This window comes from Trichogramma pretiosum, unplaced genomic scaffold, assembly GCF_000599845.2.
Source record: "Trichogramma pretiosum strain Unisexual culture from Peru unplaced genomic scaffold, Tpre_2.0 scaffold11, whole genome shotgun sequence".
In the NCBI taxonomy this organism is placed as follows: domain Eukaryota; kingdom Metazoa; phylum Arthropoda; class Insecta; order Hymenoptera; family Trichogrammatidae; genus Trichogramma; species Trichogramma pretiosum.
In genome coordinates, this window is record NW_019641702.1 from 1181903 (window position 1) to 1201830 (window position 19928).

Sequence of the window (19928 nt, forward strand, 5' to 3'; positions counted from 1 at the left end):
GACTCTATTAAGTAATTTTTTATGCATATCATGATATTTTTTTAAGCGATCGTTTCAATAAATTATTTTTTAGAGTAAAGGAAGAACTTTATGATGCATGGCTAGATGTAGGTGAACATCACATTTTTGAATCGGTGGACTCTTGCAAAGTCAAAAACTTTGATACACTTTCGTTTTATGAATCATCAGTGAGTTTAATAATTTAAATTATCGTCTGTCTTTTTAAAATCAAAAACTATCACTCAATATTAATTTTAGGCAAATTATATGAATGAGGTTATGGCGTATAAGGAAAAGTTAGATGAAAAAATATTCATCGATTTGGAGTGTAAATATGTTAAACCTGAACCAAAGACTTCATCAACGACCATCTGCAAAGCTGAGTTCCAAAATTATCCACCAATTGTGAAAATAGAAAAGGAATATCCGAAAAATAACTTGAATGGAAAGAAACTGGTAATTTTGATAAGAAAAGAATTTGATTACGATAATAAGTGTCCGTTTTTAGAAAAGTTTCAGTTAATCATAGACAAATTTAAAAACTTCAAAGCATTTAGAAGAATTAATCGAACTCAATTATTTCATGAGTGCAAAATGGGTCATAAAACTTACAAAGAAGATTTGACACATAAAGGCATTAGACCATATGAATGTGTGATCTGTCATAAATCATTTAGTCTAAAAAGTACTCTCAAAACTCACATAAATATAGTCCACAATCGGAGCAAACCCTTCGAATGTGAAATTTGTCACAAATCATTTGGACTGAAACATCACTTAAAAGATCATATAAATGGAGTACATGACCGAAACAAACCCTTCGAGTGTGACATTTGTCGCCAATCATTTGGATATCAGAATGTACTCAAAAACCACATAAGCACAGTACATAATTGTAAAAAATTCTTTGAATGTGAAATTTGTCACAAATCATTTGGACGAAAAGATTCCTTCAAAACTCACATAAAGATAGTACATGATCGTAACAGACCCTTCGAATGTGAGATTTGTCACAAATCATTTGGACTTAAACATCACCTCAAATATCACATAAATGCAGTACATGATCGGAGCAAACTATAAAATGTCAGAATTTTGCCGACATTCAAATCTCGTGAAAACTACTGAACTCATATAACGTTATTTAATTTTATAAAATTTTCCACGTGAATCTCCATCAATTTTATGAAGAACAATAAATTTTTTTTATCTTGTATTCATTTGGTTGTGACTATAGAAAAATCTTTTGTCATACGTTCATACATAAACTAAAATATTAACAATGTCACTCCGTAAATGTTGATTTCTTCAAGAATAAACTTCTGTAAACTACTAATACCAATGCACTTTGCGTAACAATAAACTTCTCTTAGTTCCAAAAACATACTTATAAAATATTTATAACATACTTATATCCACCATTGAATGTGCTTGCATTAGATATGATATACCAGTTTACGGAAAGCGACTCAAAAGCAATCGAATTATTATAAAATTTGCGCTCAATATAGAGATGAAGCCACTATGAAAAATGTAATGACCAATCACAACACGTTTATGACGATGATAGTATTTTTTTCAATTGAGTACGTATTCATTATCGCAAGCTCTTTACTGAAATTCGTTGCTATTTCTGTACGATGTGCATTTTATATTGCACACTGCCACGCGATCCGAGCAGAAAAATGGCTTAACTTTGTGTTTTATATTGAAAAACTATAGTCATTCTTATGATCGTCGCCTCGCTATACAGGAGCTCGCGTATCATCATCGCATTGATATTCTTTGAGCCGCGCCGCGCATCCCTCGTCATTTCGCAAGTCTCGGCTTCTCGCGAGCGCGGCGACTCTCGAATATTATTAATGATGCCGCAGCCGCGCGCAGTCGTTCCTCCGACAAACTGAGCGAAGAAAACGACGACGCGCCCACCGCGCAGCCTGATGATCTCTTCTGTATCCTATACACGTACACGATATAAATGCGAATAATGCGTGTATGTGTGAGTACCCGCGAGTCGAGGGTGTTAACGATCCGACCGCGTGACCCAAATAAGGGTTTTCCCGGCAACTCGTCGTCGTCGTCGTCGTCGTTTCGGTATCCAAGAGTAGCAGTTGAATATCATCGCATACTCACGCCCGCCTGCATACATGCGCGTTATACGCATACGCGTATCGCCTCGCTATTTACCAAGCTTGTTACGTGTGTCGAGACAAGATGAGAGCGTACGAGGTGCGCGTCGTTATTTTGCGCCTCGCGCGCGCGCGGTATTATATGTATACTACACGCGCAGATATAACGTACATAGGTATACGAGCCGAGAATAGCGAGAGCGACCGGGGGAACGTTGACATTTTCAACCGTTAATTCGCCTTCCCTCGCCAACGTCTGCCTAAGTGCACTCACGCGCGCACTATATACCCGTGCTTCACGATACGTGTGTGTATCCACGGAAGCGCGACTAAAAAGTCCGAGCACCACCCGTGTACCTATATAGCGTAATAGAATGCGGTCGAGGTACAAGTGTGTATGAACTGCCTATGATGAATTTAGTGACCACCGAATGATTTCACGCAAAGGCGAGAAAAGAAGCAGGGAAAAAATTAAGAAATACCGGCGAACGAACGCGCATCGCATATAGCTCAATCGAAGTGCACAGGCGTTGAGATCCGAGAGAGGTTCATGCCCCAAGTCAAGTTGCCCAAGTGTATATAGATAGAAAATGCAGCTCTCGCTCGCGGGAGGGCAGGAACTGGTATAACTGCAGTCTATGTGTGTGTGTGTGTGTGTGTTGGTATACTATAAAGTCGCTCGAGCTACTCGTCGGTATACAGGCCGTCGGTATGTCGTTATACCTGCTGCTCTCTCTCTATACATACGTATTCTGCAGCGCATACACATTTACACACATATAACATCGTATATATAGTCGGTGTGAGCTGTGGTTCACGATGGCGCGTGACGTCATGATCTAACGCGAGCGAGGCAGCGTGTATAGCAGCGGCAGCAGCGACGCCCGCATGACGTAAAAGCCTCGTGAGTGCGCACAGTACTCGCCCCGATATCACCCACTGCCCTACTTCACGCTAACTGATGCTGCTTCTACTACTACTGCTGCCGCTGCTGCTGTTGTTGTTGCTGCTGCTGCTGCCTTATACTCTTTGAAGATGCTTTTTTTTACTCTCGCACACATGTACACGCCCCCAACACGTGTGCGTGTTTGTATGTACACATATATGCTGCGGTGGATGCGACTCTTTCTACATAGAGAAAAAGAGAGACAGAGAGAAAAAGAAAGAGGATGCTGCGAGCGCAACTCAAGTGCGTTCCAAAGCCTAGGGGGCTAGGTGCTATATAATCCAGCCAGTCAACGTGTGTGCAAAGCGAGAATGTGTATACGTGTATGTGTGTGTTTGGTACACGCGAAAGGCAAAGGGAGAAAAAAGAACCTACTCCTTCTGCTTCTGTACTTTTTCTCGCGCGCGCGCGCAAGCTCGCAACACCTTGTTTAACTCCTGCGAGAGAGATTTTTCACCGAAAGGCAGTGAGAGAGGAAGAAAAGAAAGGGCGAGAAAGATGCTGTGGCTTTTTTCTTTCTCCAGAGCTGAATCCGTTTGTTGTTTTGAGGATATTTCTCGTGTGTGCGTGTTCAACTGTCGAGAGTAATCGAACAAATATATAAAATTTCAAGCAAATAGGAAAAATAACCGAGTAAACGCAATTTTTATGTCTAACATTATTGTCTTGCATGTTTATGATGGCATTAAAAATCCACCAAGAGCCATTTTCACCTTTAATAGCTTCTCACTGAGAAGATCGACAGGCGGCGAGGCATTATTTATCGAGCCGCCATTGGCTCGCTGGACATACTCTCGATCGTTTCTCATGTATTTATCGAATTCGATCAGCATCGTCCAGGCGTGATGGTGATCTCCTCGATCGCATCCCCCGCAAGCATGTCGTAAATTTCAACTATGAAAATGAATGGGGCGCGTCCCGTGAGTAACGATCATCGATACCAGCGTCAAAATGAAAATTACCACTTTAGGCCTTATCTCGCCAGCGGAAAACAAAGATTTAATTTCATCCTTCCGGCATCGAGGGCTGAGATAAGTAGCTGAAACTTAATGTCGGCGAGTACAATGAAGAAACGATTAGGAGCAGCTTGTCGGCAGTTGGCCGTTTGTCTGAGATTAGAACCAGAGGATCAAGGCATTCCAGCAGCTGTGTATACATATATATATATAGATCCCAACACTCGGAATCTCGACCAACCCCTCGCTATTCGTATATTAGCCTTTCATCGGCTGCTTTTCTCTCTCTCTCTCTCCCCTCGACTGTTTTTGGCCACATTCTTCTCGCGTCGTTAAAGCTTGCGGATATCTGGCCATTCTCCCTTTTTCCTCTCTCTTTTGCTCACTATTCCGTACTTACTTATTATACACAACATCCCCCGATTATTTCTATTTAAATAAAGATAAATCGTGTATTTTGGTTGATGCATGCTTGACGTGTGCATTATTATTTCAGTACAACAAGAAGAATAATTTGAGTACAGCTTTCGTTTAATATCGAGCTTTCAATTAATGCGATTATTTGCTGAAAATTGATTTATAAGTGCTTGATATATATTTTCATTTATGTTGGCGAGCTGCATACCAAATTGAAAACCAAAAATAATCATTCGAGGTGTGTACTTTATCTCGTTCGAAATTTTTGTGTTTTATCAATCGCCTACATTGAAGAGTTTATATATGGACCAACTACCTACTCTACACGATTTTCTTGATCAGCACATTTTACCTCTCAAAGAGCTGGCGAAGTATATATTCTTCAAGTACGTAGATATATGCGCTTGTGCAAAAGAGAAAGGGAGATAGAGAGGGAGGGAAGAAAAAAATCAATCGATCGATTCGCCAAATTAAATACGCAATGCGGTCGTTTTTGAATAGCTGCAAAAAAAGAAGAAGTAGCTTTTGTCTGACTGGAGAGAGAGATATAGGCGTATACGAGCAATTTTACATTGGACTTGACCTGTCGAACGCGTATTATATGCCTCACGGTCAGTCAGTTCCTCTTTTTTTTCTTTTTTTTTTTTTTCATTGAATACTCTAAACGCGAGTGAGTGTATACGTATACGTGTGGAGCTGCAAGCTGATTTGGCGATTTTTGGTTTGAATAGCTGTGTGATTGCCTTTGTTCGAATTGATTAGTTTTCAATGAGGATGTGGCAGACTGAAAGAGAGAGAGAGAGAGAGAGAGAGAGAGAGATGCCCCGAGAATAATCATTCCCGCGTGGCAGTGCGAGCACCCCGCACACACGACTGCAAATGCTCATTTCATTCCCTATTGATGTCGATTTCGAGTATTAATATAATCATTTAATTTTGTAATAAATTTTCGCGCTGAAAATTACTCGCTAATGGGTGCTGGAGAAACATTTTACTCGAATGAAGAAGCTCTTTGATGTTTAAAAGAGAGTCACATTTCGAAAAGAGGGATTTTATTCATGCTATTTGATCATCATTTCGAAGCAAAAAAGCACGAAATATTTTTTTACATATCTTTCCTCCTAAATTCTCGAAAAATCTTCCTCCCTCTGAATTTTTCAAATGACGCATCTCAATTATATTCGTTTATACGACATGTATAACTCGGTGGAGTTTACATGCACATGCCGTGCACATGTCTGCGACACGAATTGCAGCTATCCGTGTTTACAAGCTCATATGTACACTGTGCATCGGATAGCGCAGCTGCAGCATATATGCAGGTCAATTAAGTGTATTCGCTCGTACGCGTACACACGCACAATACGTGTTCACGTACGAAATACATCGAGTAGGATGAAAAAAAAACAACACCGACTCCATATGATCTAAAAGTGAGGATCACTTTATCATGTCAATTATTATATCTTCCTGCTCTTATATTATTCTACATCTACGGATACTGTAGGCTCTTCGGGCTGGGGATGATATATAATCGTGTCCTCGTCGAGGCTGACTCTAATTATGATGTATCTCCCGCTCTCGTGGCTATATATACACGAGGCAGAGGAAATCTAGATAGTCAAAGTATCAAACTTGAAAATTTATATCTCTCCTGGAGTAGAAGAAAAAGAAAGTAAATAATAATTTTTTGCTCTCTCTCTCTCTCTCTCTCTCTCTCTCTTTGGCATGCCTTACGTTGATAAAAGGTATAATCTCTCGAGTGAGATATGTATTACGATCTTCGATCTTTGTCCAGGAGAAAAAGAGTAGAAAGTATTTTCGAGAGGAGGTCGCAGAGCGCGTATAGTTATTTTGTCAGTCAAGAAAAATCCGATTTTTCGCAAAATTTGAATTTATCTTTTGCCACGCGCCACTCGTGCGTGGGCGAGAGAGTGGTATTCTTTACCTCCCGGATATTCGTGTATAACTGCTGAATAGGTGAAAAAATAAAATATCTCGAGGCTCGGCGAGGCACTTGTGTTCGGTTGGGTTATATGTGTAAAGAATCGATGACAAAAGGGCTTTCACGGCATCACGTACGGCGTATTTGTATCCAGAGCCCCGCAGCTCGCGGTGTATACACGTACACTCGCACACCCACCTACAACACCCTCGATTATAAAAATTTATCTACGAAATATTTCTCTTTCATTTTTTTGCTTTACCCCCATTGCGAAACTGCTAAATATAAATATTATACATCTTCAACGAGAAATAATAATAAATAAACTGTCCGTAATACTATCATTTATTTCAGCACTTAACGATCGCAGTCTGAGCTAAAAGGAGGGATATCAAGTTTGCACCTTTAGCGATACTTAAGCTTGCGTCTTGCCCCAGCCAACAATAATTTCCTTGATGGATAATTCGATTAGTTCGTCGGCTCTTTCTCTACTCTCTCGTGCGCGCGAATCTTTTTGTTTTTAATTGCATTAGATACTGACGCGATATTACCGCACGAGTCAGGTATATGTGTAACACACATTTTGTGTATGTGTGTGGCAGAGCTCTGAGCCAGGGGACTATATAAAGCCTGTCGCGTCTAGTGGGATTCGAGGGTATTATAGCAAATGTTGATCGTTCGATTCCCTCATGGATTTCTAAAGCTCCAGCATAAATATAGCTTTCGCGAAAAAGAACGACATTGAATTGTGTACTTTAATGAGTGTACATCATTGAAAATCACGGAATAATGGATAAGCTCGGTTGACGCGAATGTATGCGAAAGTGAAATAATTATTAGGCTAAGCTTGAGCTGTCTCTACATATATGTATATTGCGCATCAACCAACCAAACGGAGAATAACAAAAACAACGCCGGGATCGTCCCAGTTTTTGGTGCACAAGGCGTGTGTATATTGACACAGAACGTGCTTTTGTGTGTACGTAGCGCGCGCGCGCGAGGGGGAGCGTGCACACTGCTGATCTCGCGCAACAACTGGTCCGAATTCGAAGAGCTTAAATTTCCTTACGTACAATGAAGTCGTAAAATTGGGATACGGCGTATTTATTTTTAACCCCATGGTCATTCGTTTTCGGCTGATCGGCCAATTTATGCGTTATTCAGAAGCGAGAATGCATAATCGTGTGTCCCGTGCGCGCTGCCACCACCTCTGTAGCCGAGCGCGGCGCGTACACACATATAGAGCATGTATAAACATATTAACTATTCTGTTCATTTGTAATGCGACTACGGACCGGCGGCAGCGGCAGTGGTCCGGGCGTGCGCGATCAGATTAGCATAAATTATCTCTCCAATATAATCACTTGAGCTCGGTACGTTGTTATGAGTATATAATAAATGAACGAAACTCGTGCAACTTTAATCCCGCGCTATTTTTTCGACCTGCACACATCCTTCCTCTCTTTTTCTTTCTCTCTCTCGCTTAAATGCATTTATATAATACGTGTATGTATAAGGGCGAAAGCGTTTAATAATATAGACGAGCTTTTAATGCGCGCGCCGAGACCGGAGAAAAATTGAAAGCTCTGTATCTTCGGACATGTGTAATGCCATTAAAGCTTCGTGTACACACGCACACGCAAAGACGATAATGAGAAACTTGGCGCTCTGTATATAACATTGAAGCTTAACTTCTTGGCTGTATATACGCCAGTATGGCATCAATGCTGCTGCTGCTATAGAACTCGTGCTTTAGCGTACACTGCATGTATGTGAGAGAGAGAGAGAGAGAGAGAGAGAGTTTGAAACGTGACGCGATGCTGCACAGAGCATAGCCTCACTACGTGCCCGAATTGACAATGCCGCTGTGCTGGCGCTGGCATAAAAATCTACTCGCGCGCGGGCGCACACATCGCGATGTAATAATAAACAGCTGCTGCTGTATTCTTGTATCGTAATGAAATAGTTGAGTGTCATAGTTCCCCGATGATTGAAGCCACGTTATCTTGTATTTTGACCCGTGCTTTTTTCTCTCTCTCATTTATTTAAGGTACAAAGTCACCTTTTCATTTTTACTCGGCAACGCTGAGCCTGCTTACGTATACAACATAACACTCGGTCTTTCGCGTGTATTGGTAAGAGTCTGTATTTAAAAATACATGCCCTGCGCGAGCCTTATACCGGAGCTTTGGAAAACTGCCAAATAATGTTTTCGTCCATCTTCCTTCTCGGCCTGTACACACAAGCGGTATAAGTATTTGTATCTGCTCGACGTTCATGAAGTAGGATACAATTATCGGTGAGTTTTCGCGGCCGAGAGTCTATTATATATGAAAATTACGACGCGGCGCTGCTGGCGATCTCTCAGGATACGGTAATGAAATCCCTAACGCTCAAATTGAATGCGATGAGGAAGCTAGCTAGCTCGCGCGAACGCGCGCTCACGGAGGTGGTCAATTTGCAATTTTGTTCTTGCAAAAAATGTATACACTTTTTATGCGCTCTAATATCCGAGCTTGCTTCATTGATATATGCGAATTTTTTTCCCCTCGGCTTGCGCGTTGAACAATCTGCACATTGTGTACAAAATGAAATTATAATCTTACGAGGCAGAGGGCGGAGATAATCTTAGTGCGAGAGAAAAAACTGCATTCTTTACTGGCGTTATCTGCATTTTTTTCTCGATATTTCTGTAACTATTTTATCCGACACATTTTATCGTCTTTCATTGGGATGAAAATTCCAATCGACGCAATGAAGAAATTTTTCATTCCAAGCTGCACGGTTTATCTAATTAATCCTATGATAATAGTCAATCATGTGTAAGGCATTAACGCGGCGGTTGGCGTGATCAGGCTGCCTGTCAGTCAATATTCGTACGAACTAGCCTCTTCGGTATATCTTCTTTTTTTTTTTACTACATTTTGCTCGGGTACATAATTGAATTATTAGCGTCACTAAAAGCTCGATGTGGCGTGTGCGTGTTCTGGGATAGGTATTGGTATCACCGAGGTCGCGTTCATTTTCCCTTATGACATTTTATTTTGATGGTATAGATATAATCTCATTTCTGGGTTTTATTTTGTCGACAAACGAGTATATGCTACATCTTTCAAAGTCATCTAAAAAGCGTTTTCTAATGCAGTCAATGTACAGCTGCGAATACATTATAAGTGTAATAAGGTAAGATTCAGGTATATCGGTTTGTACGTGCGATTTCGATCGCGACGAAATTACATGATTACAAGTCTGCGAAGCGTCTAATGAAACACCTTGTATTCAGCAAACGTAGATTACTAGTATTTTCTACATTATATACCCGCAATTCCGAGCGTGTTTCTCTCCTCGTGCTCTTCGCTCTTTCTCCTTTTGACCTTACTCCAAATTTACCTTGAATTCTGTCTCTCTCCGCGACCGCAGCAAATTGTTGAGAATATAATTAATAAGTCGCATAAGAATTCTAGGATGCTTCAGAAAAGAAGAAATAATAATTTTATAATTTTTTTTCTTCTGCTTTCAGGTGAGTAATTCTTCTCATTCGAGATTATATACCGAGATAAAAAAGCAGGAGCAACCGTAAGTAATGAAATGAAAGAAAAAAAATTCCATCTGAATTACTCTTAGCCGAGAGTCGGCGGCGTAAATAAACCGAAACGGCGAGCGCAACTGAAACGTATTAAACTTAATTCTTTCGATATATACGCGAACGCGTACATCAGCGATCGCTCGGGAAAAACGGCCAGTATTTTAGCGTCGAGTTTAACTGCCTCGGCTGCAACGAGTCGCCCCTGAGTGCGCACACATGGGATTCTCTGCAGCTCTCTGCCACGAGTTTCTTTCTCTCTCCCACACACGTGGAGCAGTTCGAGATTGCGTAGATGACGCTCGTGTGTAGATATATATACATAAAACGCACATAAACATTGTCTCGAGACTGTCGGCCACTCGCGCGATCGTATTTATTTATCTGCCATATATACGAGAGAGCGAACGACGACTCGGTCTCTTTTCCCTTTATGTCGCACGAACGTATGGCGCTACATTGACTCGAACTACTGCGGCGCGCAGCTGTGCGCGTTCGGCGCGTTTAGCTCGGTAGATAGGCAACTATGTAAACTCTCGCCGACGATTATGATGAAGAATCGATGGAGAAAAAGGTTTACGCTGATAGGGACTTGGCTTTATGCGCGCTATATTATTGTAATTAAATTTGATAAAAGGTTCTTTGAGTGAGATGGAAAGAGAGTAAGAGAGAGAGAGAGAGAGCGGGTCTACTTGGGGCGTGCGCGCTCTAAGTCGAACAAAATTAAAAGTAAACTTCGAAAGCGCAGCGCGGGTAAGCTTTTAATACGATTCCGAGCTTTGCTACGCGCGCGAGCGCGTATATACACTGCAAAAGATTCATAAAAGCTAGGTACTCCGGGCCGCGCGCGCGATGGCACGTCTTTAAAAGATCGATAAAATCCTTCGCACAGAACAAGTTTTTAAAGAGAGAATATGCGCGGTGCGCGAGCCCGAGCAAGGAGAGAAAGGACATACCCCTCCACACGTGTATGACACAATACGTGCGTGACTTTTAACTTTTCCAATAAAACCTTTTGTGTTTCCATTGTCCGCCCACCGATAGGGACGTTATCGTAAAAGCAACAAGAACAACCGGTGAAAAGATGGAGGCGCGCGATAAATGAGCGGCGTGTGCGGCAGCGCTGCTGACTGGCTTTTGTCGCGCAAGTATTTCGCGCGATAAGTGATATATATAGAAATACATTTAACGGCGCTTGGCATTCGTACATAACACCGATACATGTGTACGTACGGCGACAGCGCACATCCTGGGTCAAGGTCATTATCAATAATGTCCATTGAATTTGAGAATTACTTTATAACCTCTCCATAAGGCGCGCCATATTTTTCCCCCTTTTTTATTAGCTTGTTAAATAGATAGCCTGTGGAAATCTTTCGCAGAGTTGGTCGTGTACTATACTATGTGCGCGCGCGATCTATCGTATAGCTGCTAAGAACGAAAAAGAAGAAGAAACACTTTTCGACCTATTTACGAGTTCAGACATTCGATACTCGCTGTACTCCAAATGGCAAGTCTCGGGGTTATATAGCTTTAGCTGGTATACTACTACCACTACCACCACCGCCACTACCGAGAGTGTACTATCGCTACATCTCTCTCTCTCTCTTTCGCTCTGTGGTTTTGGACGCTTGAATATTTTACTTTGTAACTTTCTCTCTTCTTTCTCCCTCCCTCCCTCTCTCTCTCTCTCTCTCTATTTCTCTTGAGCGCGCACGATAAAGGTGGAGTCGCAAAGTTTAATCCAGCCGGCCTACAGGCAAATTCAGAGAATAATTTATGGACTAGTGGACCGATACGTAATAACTTTATAAAAAAATAAGTAGTCCAGTGGTCGAGCTGCTGCCGCTGCTGCTGCTTTGATGGTATTTGCGTGGTCCATTTCAGAAATCTGTTATCGAACTTAATTCAGTTTGCGTAGATCCGTTCAGTCCGATATTTGCGCGCACGAGTCCGATAATCTTAAGGAATGAATTGGTCGTCGTCGTCGTCGTCTTCGTCGAGCTTCTGCTGTTGATGTTCCGTGCGAGTGTATGTGTGGGTATGTATACGTCAGCGACAAGTACGTGTGTTTTGGAAGTGTATAAGCGCATACACGATGTATACTGTCTGCACACTGTACAACGTATTATATATATAGTGCAATGGCCTCAGACTACTGTGGCTTGCAGGCGGCAACGCCAGCAGATAATACCGCTTACACGAATGTTTTGGCCCTTCTGGTGTAGATTGTTATTCATCGTCCTTATCTCATTCTGTATAGCTGTGGAGCACATATACATGTCACACGTATACATATACAGCCAAATACACGCTACACCTAGAGCAGTATTGATTGCGGTTCAGGTGTATTTGATGCCAATATAATCAAACGATAGAATAATGCGCAGCTGCTATTTCAGCATTGTTTTTGAGCGGGTCAAATTGATTTTACTAATCTCTCGAGCTGCAAGTGATAATTATTCAAAGTTGTTATTTCAATCGAAGTCGCGAGAATGTTTGCGCATGGCAAACCAAAATCCAACTTAATTAAAATAAATGACATTTGCATCATCGTCGTAGCAGCAGCTACAGCAGGCGGTAGCTACGAGCTTTCTATTTTCATAAAATTTTTTCGTTGCACAGCTGTGCAGTAGCGCGATCGTCGAATGTGTTTTTAATGAAATTCCCTCGAGCTAATTGCCAGCACATGTTAATAATACGAGTATAAAGAAAAATGTATCTGCATTATATATACCGGTAGGTACGTACGCCATCGTCATATGTATAACGAAGAGCATCACTACCTGCAGCTAGTCTACTAAAAAAGCGTATATACCCTCTTTCGCGCGCGCAAAAAGAGCAAAGCTCTCGCTCGCTCTCTCCCTCTCTTGCGCTGCGCTCTACTACTCCTCTTCCGAGCGCGAACATTAAAAAAAAAGAGGAAAAAAAAACATAAACGCAGTATTAGCATGTAGCGCTCATACTCTCGACGTTTTTTTTTATTTCTTTTTCTTCATCCACGCAGGTGTTTGCGCGTATATGTCTGTGTGTAATCGTTGTGGCGCAAAAGGTGCAAGTGAAATAAGAATGTATCTCTCTTTTCTCTCTCTCTGTCTCTTTCCTACAATCGTATGTACGTGGAAGGGTTTTCCAAGGGGATAAGAGAGCGGTTGTTCTATATCACTGGTCCAGTGCACCGTAATACGTATGCAGCGTATATATACGTATAGAAAGTCGGTGCCAATAGCAGTAGTCAGCAGTAGTATTATAGTAGAGTTGAAGAGCGCAAGCGCGGGTATATACCACCACCGAGTCTGGAAAGACGGCGAGGAGCAGCAGCAGCACCACCCCCTGTACCCAGCAGCCCCTAGTATACAGCTCTATATACATGTATAGAAAAAGATAGCATGGTCCAGCAGCAGCGGCAGCGGCAGCGGTGGTGGTGGCGGCGGCGGCAGTCCCCGGGACGCTTACGGGTCGCAGGAGAGACATGCATGTACACACACACACGCAGACACACGCAGACGCCCAGACTCCGTTGCGGAGTATAACTCAGACACACACGCACGCGAGATCGCGAGAGGGTGGAAGAGCGGGCGCGGCAGAAGAGCATCTCTTTCTCTCTCGCTGTGCTCTGCTCGCTCTCTGTCACTGTCTACCTACCTACCTCTCCGCAGACTGCACAGCGAGAGCAGCAGCGGCAGCAGCACAGCGTGTTGTCGAGGTGGAGGGGGCGCTGCTTTTATGCATCCCTCTCGCTTTTGCTCGCTGAGAGGAGAGTCTGGCCAGAATCCGACCCTGCCCTACTCTCTGCCGCTTTTCTCGCTCGCACACACACGCGCCTGCATTTGCAAACACACGTACATACACGTACACACACACGGATGAACTCGGGATACAACCCCCGTTTCCGAAAGCGCGCACGCATGTGCTCGCGCGCTCTGCAAAAGTAGTGTGCCGAGGCTTGCATGTATCTATCTCGCGCGCACTAGTGTGTCACGGGGTTTTGCGCGCTCGCTTGCAGAGAGAGAGGAGAGGAGAGGAGGAGGAGGAGGAGCAGCAGCAGCAAAGAGAGAGAGAGAGAGAGAGAGAGATGAAAGACGAAAACTACGCTACTCCTTTCTGACTACTCTCGCGCTCTATCAGCTGAGCGACTGGAGCACTGCAGCTCGCTCCACCAGACGAGCAGAGAGAAGCAACTTGTTCGCGACCGTATAAACGAGTGCAGTGTGTCGGTGTGCAGTTCGTTTGTTGTTGTTGTTGTTGTTGTTGTTGTTTGTTTTTTCAACTTGTTGTCGTTTTCCACTTTCCGATCACCATGTGCTATGGTTGAAAGGACAGTATAGAGAAAAGTGGGCTCGGAGCCATGAGTGAAAGCAAGTCGAACTGAGGCGGATCTCGCGAGACGAGCCTTTGCCTGCTGCAGCCTCGAGTTTATTTAGAATAGTGTCGCGCCTCCTCCTCGTGTGCCTCCACTACGATCCACCTTCCCGCGCACATTATCGTTGCCTTAAATACGTGTTTATTATTTAGCCAGCCGATCGAAAGGGGATAATTGTCGTGTGTGCGTGTGTGCCACGCGGGCGCACGCGTGTGTGCTGGAACGTGTACGCGACGAGTGTCGATTATCGTTATAGCCCATCGTCGTACATGTGTCGGTCGGTCGTTGTGACGAAAAAAGAAAAAAAAAATAAGTGGAGCCTCTCGTCGTTCGCACTGCCACTGCCAGAAAAAGAGCCAGATCTACGAGAGCATTACCACTGTGTCGAGAGTATAAGAGCGAGAGGCTGCTCTTTCGAGGTTAGGAGGCTGAGAGGGAGGAGGCTGCTGTGTGCTACTGCTGTACTACTGTGCGCCGATCGAAAGCTCCGACTCTCTCGCTCGTCTTGTCGCTAAAGCTCAGCTCCCCTTGCACCAGTCCAGCGGCCTGTGTGTGATACATATATATATAGAAATCATTGTTGTTGTGAGTTCGTGCGTGCCGCCTGGAGCGATATACACGACGTAATATATTAATTATATATATCATAGTATATAGCCGTGCGCCGAAAAAATTAATATCCCCGAATGAGCGAGGGCGAGAGCGACGAGAGCAGCAGCGGCAGCACCATGAGCGACGAGAAAGCCGAGTGCATCAGGAACAACGATGCCGCCGCTCCGGTCGCCGATAACAATGCAGCCGCGGCCGCCGCCGCCGCAGCGGCTGCCAGCAACGCTCCAGCTGCATCTGGTATGGGCATTTTATTATAACGCAGCTATTATAGCTCCATTGTTCCTCCTGAGTATTATCTGTACTTGTGTGTGCGTGTGGGTGTCCGTATGCTCGAGTGGGATGAGTTTAGCGAGCGCTAAAAGTCCGACCGAAATCGAGCTTTACCACTTGAAATTGAGAGAAATTGAAATTGCGCGCGCGCGTTTATTGGGGATATATTTCCCAGAGAACAAAATGTTGGAACGTTTCTGGCTACGCGATATAACGAACTTTTTCGCTTTTGTCAACCTTATATTTTTTAATTTACGGAATATTTTACAGAGAGCCTTAATAGGGAGAGCTTAATTACGTTCGTGCAAGCACAGCCCATAGATACCCTTCGGCGTTACATAATATTTTTCATCCCCAGCAGCAGCGGCAGCAGAAATTAAAACTTTATTAAGCTCGCAATATATCGAATAAACAAATTTCCTCATCGCGATCGCTTTACTTTGTGAAAAAATTATCCGAGCTCTGTTTAAAATGAAAAGCGAAAAAAAGCAAACAATCGTCAATGAAAAGCTTCTTTTTTGCTCGCTCGTACTTTCGAGCGGACTGTCTTTTATTCTTGGTTAATTGCATTCAAGTTAAGCGTTGACGCGCGAGTCGCGGTAATTCTATGTACATAATACATAGAATGACACACATATACACGAAGTGTGTTTGTATAGACGCTCATTGAAAATGGAGAGCAGAAAGAAAGAGAAAGAGAGAAAGAGCCAGAGCGTCGGGTAAATAAATACTGCAGACAATGGTCTTGCGATCTTGGGCCGAGGCGCGAGGCGCGAGAGAGCTCGAGATTAATAGAGAAAAGCTGAAAACGAGATATTTTCTCTCTTTCCAACTGTTATCTGCCGCCGCTGATGCTGTGATGCGCCGCTGGAAACACTGTATACACGTCGTGTCTGATTATATTCGAACACGAGCAAAGGAGAGATCGCGAGACGAATTAATAATGAAGCTTTTCGAAACGTGATGTTCCTTCTCTCGCCTCGGCTTTTTGATTTGTTGTCTGCAAAATGGGAAAATCGATTCCAAGGGTCAGGCTGGCCACATAGTACACAGCCTGTACAGTCTGTGTGTGTGTGTGTTTGTGTGTGTGTGTGTGTACGTGAATGTGCAGAGTACAGCTGCCAGACCATGTTTACCGAGTTATTTTTGAAGTCCGAATGTATTTTTCGGGTCTTCGTCATCGTTTGTGTAACAGACTTTTCCGCCTCCCTGGGCATTAAATTTTTCTTCCTTCACTTTTTGCTCCATGTGGCGTATGTTAATTTATTATATGCGCGCGTCTCGCAAAAAAAGCTATGTGATATCACGACCCTCCGGAGACCAACGTCAAATTTATTTATCATTGCATTAATATATACGGCATCGGCGTATACATGAATATCAATTTGTCGAAGTCGAGCAACGAGATTTTTGAATCAATTATAAAAAGGAAACTCTCGTTTTTGTTTGCTGAAACTCGTACGTGAAACAATATTGTAATGTAATAACGATGTACTCCATTGGGAGATCGTGTGTTGAACTAGATTTTGCAGCTTAGGGACTTTCGAAGCGTAATTCTACAAAATTTGACGAGATAGAGATGCGCACGGACGACATTTTATGAGATACAAGTCATACTTGTCCGGTTAATAATTGGAATTAACTCATACGCGAATGAAGGAAATTTTATCGCTCTGAACCACAACAAGAAGTATTAGCATCGGCTGAACAATAGTCTACGTATACGGCAGATGTATTTACTGTACACACGTACTCGAATGTCATACGTGCGCGCATCTTCGCAAGAGGAAATCGAGTCGATCTAATTCGTAGCACTGCGCGTGTACACAGAGAGAGAGAGAGGCGATTTGCAGCTTAGCGCGGGCTAAGCCCTTTCCGTCTTGCCAGCTCGATCCTTGCTAATGAGCTGCCGACTTGATTGCAGACCTGCGGTTTAGCCGGGGGATCATAATATCTCCAAGAGATATTTCTACGTACGTGTACACAATCATCGTCAGTGTACCTTTGACTCGGTTAGACTTTGACGCATTTGGTTTATTATGGGACGAAGCTGTCACCGAATCAAGGCACATAACGAGCGCACGCACGTTCGTTATTGTGCTTTGAGACGAAAAGCTGCTTCGATCGTTACTCTCTCTATCGTAATGACGCTCTTTTCTGTTATATACCGTAGTAAAGCGACTTTATTCACTTTGCAAACTATAGAAGATGATCTCGGCGTGCTCCGCGGATGTATAAACTCCAAGGAGTTGGCAATCAAAAATGCGAGTCGAGCTCTTGGAAAAATAAAGATCTCTCTATCGCGATCTCTCTTTCTCTCTCTCTCTCTCTCTCTCTCTCTCTGGAAGCTAGATAATGCTGGCGTTGCACGTGTAACAGCGCCAAGTTATACGATATTTTTTCGAAAATTTTTTTTTTTAATGCACGAGCACAATCTCGTGTTCGCGGTATAAGAAAGTTCAATAATGGTACCCGCGCGACTCCTTCGATAACTATATCCAAAATCCAATGCTTTCAATATCTAATTTCGTTCGCCAGCGATAGAAAAAACCCCGGTGTAAAGTTTTCCATTCGAAAACTCTTTTTCCCCGGAACTTATCCCGCGGTTAAAAAAAATTCCGCCCCACACTTTCGTAGACACTTAAAATCTGTCTCTCTTCGTCTCTTTATCTCTCTGATATACAGTGCAAAGGTAAGCTTTATATGCGTAGAGAGGGAGATTTATACATAGGCCATATAACGCTCTGGAGATATAAGTAAATTTATAAACTATATAGTGTTCGGGAGAAAACTGCCTGTACACGGCGTACACGCACGAGCTTTATTTTATATATGGGTCAAAATGATACTTTTTTAAATTTTCGTCTGCACTATGTCCCCGATCTTGACGCGCTTTTGGTATGTTATAGTACATGATAAAAAAGTGCCAAACCCAAATTTTGGGACCCCCTTCCCCCATCTACTACGCACTTCCGATATAAACGTCCATTTTCTATCTATATTTTTTTGAAGTCCTGAAGCAATTAAAAAATCTGAAAAAATTCATGAAGGTACTTTTCAACAATCCAAACACCCTCGAATTTTTTCAGATTGTTTGAGTGTTTCAGGCCTTCAGAAAAAATATAGGTAGAAAATGAACGTTTATAGGGGAAGAGGGGAGTAGGAGGAAGGGGAGGGGGTCCAACATTTTGGTTTTGGCACTTTTTTATCATGTACTATAACACAAAAAAAGCGCGTTAAGATCGGTGACATACGTGCGGACAGAAATTTTAAAAAGTATTATTTTGACCCATATATAATATGCGTTCGTGTATAATCCTTATACATATACGCCGCCGTTGCGCGTCGCATTATAATCTTGTATAGTTGAATTCAGTGTTGCGGAAGAGCATAGATTAAACGGGTGTACACATTGTTTTGTGCACTGCACACTCGCCTATCTTCAGCGTATATAGCCGCCCTCCAAAAGTTGCACAGGCATATAGCGCATATAAGCTATTCGTTCATAACTATATACATGCGTAATAATAATGCATATCTGGCAATTTTACTTCGCCGGGAATAACATTATCAACGGTATGTATACGCACGCGACGCGCGATGCGACGATGTTTCTCGAAAATTGACATTTTGCTCAGCTCTCTTGTTTTCCTGTTACATATTTTGCTTTTGAATAAATTATATGCACGCGAATTAACAAATCCAGGGACGCGTTTGCATATAATTTTTCATCGCTATTTATTATGATTTTTTTTTTCTGATTCGCACGGCTGCACATTCGCATAGCACGCACGTATACAATCTTTATCGACTGCGAAAAAGTCTTCGAGCCTGTAACTGTCGTTAACAAAAGCAGTTATATATTTTTCAAAGTTTATCCTCGTGCTTTTCCACACCCACCGATCCACACACACACACACACATACACACATACACACATACACACACGCGTGCACTTGAACACGCAAAATTTACAGAGGATCTGTAGCATGAACAAGAACAATAATTGAATGCTATGTTTTTGGACTCGGCGAGTTTTTCTTTCTTTCGCTGTCTCTCTGTTTCTCTACGCAAGCGACGAAATACTCTGACAGCAAAATTGCATCACCCGGGCGTTCATATGTGCGATATAAAAGTTTATACGTTTGACTCACTTTTACCTAGTTGTATTTCCTATTATATTTTCCTGCTTTTATTTGTCAATTTATTTATTTTCTTGTAGTAAAGACAGAAAAATCTTCAGAATATTATTTAGGGAATATAACCTTGACATTTTTTCTTTTTTTCCGGAAGTCAAGTGTGTTTGTGAGAAAGAGAGAGAGAGAGAATGTGGAAATTGCTGTGCAACAATGCTCGAAATTATCTGTGTAATCAGGCATTATTAAGCTTGAATCGCGGGACGCATAACGAGTTTTTAACCGCAATAATTTACAAATTCGCTCAAACTTTTATTAAACGAAGCGATTATTAGTCATGCTGTAAAGTAGCTTTAATAAAATACTGGCATTACAGCACGTCAAGGGAGGAAACTTTTCAAAAATTCATTCGCGCAATTTCGACACTCTTTTATATACACACATCAGTAATGAATTTTAAGCTGTTGTGTTTCGACCGAACTGTAATCTAGTTAAAAATTAAGCTATTGACGTAGCCGGTATTAATCGTTGAATAATTCATCGACGCTACAGAAATTAAAGGGCGATACGT

General features: G+C 42.5%; 1 protein-coding gene across 8 annotated transcripts in view; it reads left to right on the forward strand.

Moving 5' to 3' along the window:
- LOC106653879 (solute carrier family 12 member 4) overlaps positions 1 to 19928 on the forward strand; it is a 106120-nt gene that overhangs the window by 58394 nt on the left and 27798 nt on the right. The window contains exons 1-2 of one of the 8 annotated variants that reach the window (XM_014373488.2): positions 13697 to 14924; positions 14990 to 15188. The exons of 6 other annotated variants lie outside the window; for them this stretch is intronic. In XM_014373488.2, coding sequence (XP_014228974.1) covers positions 15026 to 15188 — 163 coding nt within the window. In that variant the 5' untranslated portion in view covers positions 13697 to 14924; positions 14990 to 15025. Of the gene's footprint in view, positions 1 to 13696; positions 15189 to 19928 lie in introns of those variants that run through there. One more of the 8 variants, XM_014373487.2, reaches the window with a different exon arrangement.